We start from the raw sequence: 3,590 nt of genomic DNA, 5'->3' as shown, positions 1-3,590 counted from the left end.
TGAGCACGCGACGGTGGGCGTAGGTTAGGAAGTGAACAATGAGTGGACTCCTGCCGCGCCGCTCGCCGCCTCCGCCGTCGGCCGCCCGACGACGCCCGACGGCACGGGCAGCCTCGACGACGCCGACGACCCCGGCCCGCCCCGCCCGGCGCTGCCGCCCGCCTTTCGGGCCGCGTCGAGCTTGGCGGCAAACTCCTTGCGGAACGCGGAGAAGTCGGTGTTCTTGGTGCTGCCGATGCGGCTGACGGCGGCGCCGCCGTTCTGGCTGGCGGCGTTGCCTCGAAGCGCGTCGTTGCGCGTCCTGAGCACCACCTCGTAGGTGCTCCTGAGCCGCTTGACGAAGTCGATGTCGGCCCGATCGGGGACATACGCCCGCTTGACGCCGGCCGATGCAGTCTGGCCTGGCGCCTGTCCAGCTGCCCCGGCCGCTCCAGCGTCCCCGCCCGCTGTGCCAGCCGCGTCGATGGCAGCAGCACCACCAGGTGGCAGCACGCCGGGCCATTCGGACCGCTTGCCGAGAAGGAAGTCGAGGATGCCATTTCGGTCGAGAGCAGGGATGGATGCGACGCGGGCAGAGGCGGCTTGTGCGAGGTAGGCGCCGGCCCTCTCGTCGCGCAGCTGGAGCGCCAGGAGGAGCGCCTCGACGCTGAAGAAGAGATCGGGCTCGGCGTCTGGCGAGGACGGCGCGGAGCCAGCAGAGAGGCGGGATGCGAGCGTCTCTTTGGAGCGTGCGAGTCGCGTCGGTTGCGTCTTGCTGAGGCGGATGGGCTCCGCAGATGACGGAGAGGCGATCTGGACGGTCTCGGCCTGTGTGACGGCGTCTACCCGCGATCCGGCGGCATCGAGGAGAGTGAAGGGTGCTAGGGGATCGGATGGGCTAGATCGAACGGCTGAGAGGACCAACTGAAGCGCGTCCAGCTGCTGCTGAGGCTGCTGCTGCTGCTGCTGCTCGGACGCCATGGCGAGGCTGGTCCCGCAGAGATGGTAAGGCTAGGAAGCAGTTTGTGAGGAAGCGGTGATGGCCAGGTCGTTGGCGTTAGATGCGATCGATAGGGCTGATGGAGACGAGGCGTAGGTGATAGCAGCAAGAGGAGGAGGGATAGCCTAGAAAGCAAGGCTGGCGCGTGGTGGTTGAGGATGAAGAGGCGAAGAGGGAAGAGGAAGAAGGATGCCAGGTTGAGCTGCGAAGGTCGGCCGGTCAGCCAGCCGAGCGCGAGGCGTGGGCTTGTGGAGATTATTCGCGGCACAGCGGGCGGGCCAGGCAGGCAGGCCAGGAGGCAGGCCAGGCCAGGCACGCGCAGCCTGGCGCCGACGAACTCGGAGCCGAGGTCGAGGTCAGCATGCTGGCATCCTCCTCGCGGCCCACAAACGTCGTTGCCCTCGATGGCAGCAGCCCTGCGGACAGCCCTCGCGGCACCTCGCCGAGCTCAATCTGGGCTCAGGCTTTGATTCTCTCCAATGCATCAGAACCGATCAGACTCGAATCCGAAGGCAAGATCTACATGGCCGCGTCGGCTGGTCGTACGACTCCCTTTCAGGCTCGCTCCCTGTCCCTCTCTCTCTCTCTCTCTCTGGCGGAGGCGCCTCTCACGAGGCTCAGAGAACATCACTTGAAGTCGCCCCAGATATCGGCGAACGCGTCGTTCTTTGGCGGCGCAGGCTTGCTCTGCTGCGTCGACGTGCCGTTGCCGCTCGACCCCCAGACGTCCTGCGTGTCGAACAGGCCGTTGCCCCCGCCTGCAGACGAGCTCGACGTCGTAGCAGGGGCCGGCTGAGCCCAGGGGCTCGCAGCGGCAGCCGCCCCGTTCGAGTTGAGATCCAGGCCGGCGAAGCCAGAGCTCAGCCCGCCAAAGCCCGCACTCGCCGTGTTGCTTGCCGCCGCCGCCGTCGTCGTTGCCTGCGGAGAAGTCGGGCTGGCAAACGAGCCAAAGTCACCAAAGCCACCAGAGCCGCTGTTGCTGGCGGGCATCGCAGGAGGCGCAGCGGGCTTGGCCGCGAACAGGCTCATGATGTCGTTCTTGGCGCGCGGAGCACCGCCAGCGCCGACGCCCGGCGAGCTCGGACTCGTGGCCGACGTGGCTCCTGCAGGCTCGTGCCAATCCAGGTCGAAGATGCCGCCGCCGCCGCCAGAGGCTTTGGGCGCAGCTGCGGGCGGGGCAGCTTGCTTTGCGGCGGGCTGCGCTCCGGATCGAGAGCTGGTGGCGTTCGGAACGTCGTCCAGCAGGTTCGACTTGCCACCAGAGACGGCCGGAGGGTCTGGTGTCGCCTCCGAGAGCAGGTCGATCGGGTTGGAGCGTGCCGGTGCAGGCCCAGCTGCGGGCTGACGGCTCGAGGCGGCAGCCGGGGCCTGAGCGCAGTAGACAGGCGGAAGAACAGGAGAGCAACAGCGGACGTAGCGTCCAGGTCAGCGAAAGGGCTCTGGGGCGAGCGGAGAAGGATCTGCATCAGCTCGGAAGGCTTGCTGCAAACTCACCGGAGGAGGTGCCGCAGCGGGGGCCGAGTCCGGGTCTAGGGTGGAAGGATCCGAGGGAGGCGGACCGTCCTTGGCCCAGCGTCGTGACTCGTACTGTTCGACCGTGGTCATTGAGAGAGGGCAGCCATCGGGTGTCAGCATGAAGCATTTTCCAGAGCAGGTCACAAGAGAGTCGCGAGCGACGTACCTTGCTGCGGATAAAGCTCTCGACCTTGTGCTCCGGAGGGGCGTGGCCGCTCTTGAGGTGCGCCTCCCAGTAGAGGTTGCATCTCTTGTTTCCCCACTTTTGCATCGAGTCCATCTGCTCGGGCGTCCAGATGTCGAGGTCTATCGACTTGACTGCAGTGCCGCATCGCAGGATGCCGGGGAGGAAGAGCGAGGCAGTCAGTACGAGGCGCATCCGAGGAATTGTGGCGGGCGGGCCTGGGGAGCGGGGCAGGGTGGGTGCGTACCTTTGCTGATGTGGGTGCCCATGGATCGGTGGATGCCCGAGCATCGGATGCAGAGGAAGCAGCCGATGTTCCACGAGGCCCAGCGCGGGTCGTTGCGCTTGCAGTCGGCGCAGACCTTGTTGTCCGGGTGCTTGACGAGCGTCCTCAGGATGCGGGCGTTGGCATCGTTCTGCGCCTTGGACTGGGCGGGCCTGCCGTAGGACATTTCGGCGGCCGGTCGAGTGGGGGTTGTGACTGGGGGCCAGGCTAAAATCGAGGCTCTTGGAGTGCGGGCTGACTGGTCCTGCTGGTCCGTGTATCAGGCGAGGTCGGGTTGCGCTTTGCTGATACCTCTATCGATGTGGGGGGAAGGTCGTCTACGGGGTTGTCTTGCGCAAGCAGATGGCGTTTTTGCTTGTAGGGGTGTGCAAAAGATTGTGGCGAGGAACAGGAGTGTGGCGGTGGCGGTGGCGGTGGCGGTGTTGGCGTTGAAGGTGGTCGTGGCGATGATGAGCGGAGAGGGGGGGCCAGCTGCGTGCGTGTGTGACTTTCGAAGAACCCAGCGGGGGTCCCCGCCTGGCCAGGCCTGGCCTCACCCTGGCCCGCTGGCCTGACCTTCCCCCGGCGACTGGTGGCCGGCGTGGCCAGCAGAGCGCAGGCACCAGCGGACGGGCGGGCGGGCCCCG

At 66.7% G+C, this 3,590-nt stretch overlaps 2 protein-coding genes across 2 annotated transcripts; both read right to left on the bottom strand.

Annotated features, from left to right (window-relative positions):
* Positions 1-24: 24 nt before the first annotated feature.
* Positions 25-960, bottom strand: PFL1_03161 (uncharacterized protein; the record flags this gene model as incomplete). Its single annotated transcript, XM_007880677.1, has 1 exon — positions 25-960. The coding sequence occupies one exon, from the start codon at positions 958-960 to the stop codon at positions 25-27; it is 936 nt and encodes a 311-aa protein (XP_007878868.1).
* A 646-nt stretch (positions 961-1,606) lies between these two features.
* PFL1_03160 (uncharacterized protein) lies at positions 1,607-3,130 on the bottom strand (the record flags this gene model as incomplete). Its single annotated transcript, XM_007880676.1, has 4 exons — positions 1,607-2,347; positions 2,474-2,566; positions 2,661-2,812; positions 2,926-3,130. 4 exons carry the CDS (start codon positions 3,128-3,130, stop codon positions 1,607-1,609), a joined length of 1,191 nt encoding a protein of 396 aa, XP_007878867.1.
* Positions 3,131-3,590: the final 460 nt, after the last annotated feature.

Source organism: Pseudozyma flocculosa, assembly GCF_000417875.1.
Source record: "Pseudozyma flocculosa PF-1 unplaced genomic scaffold scaffold00009, whole genome shotgun sequence".
NCBI lineage: Eukaryota > Fungi > Basidiomycota > Ustilaginomycetes > Ustilaginales > Ustilaginaceae > Pseudozyma > Pseudozyma flocculosa.
Note: the sequence above shows the minus strand (reverse complement) of the source record. Positions and strands in the feature narration are given on the sequence as shown.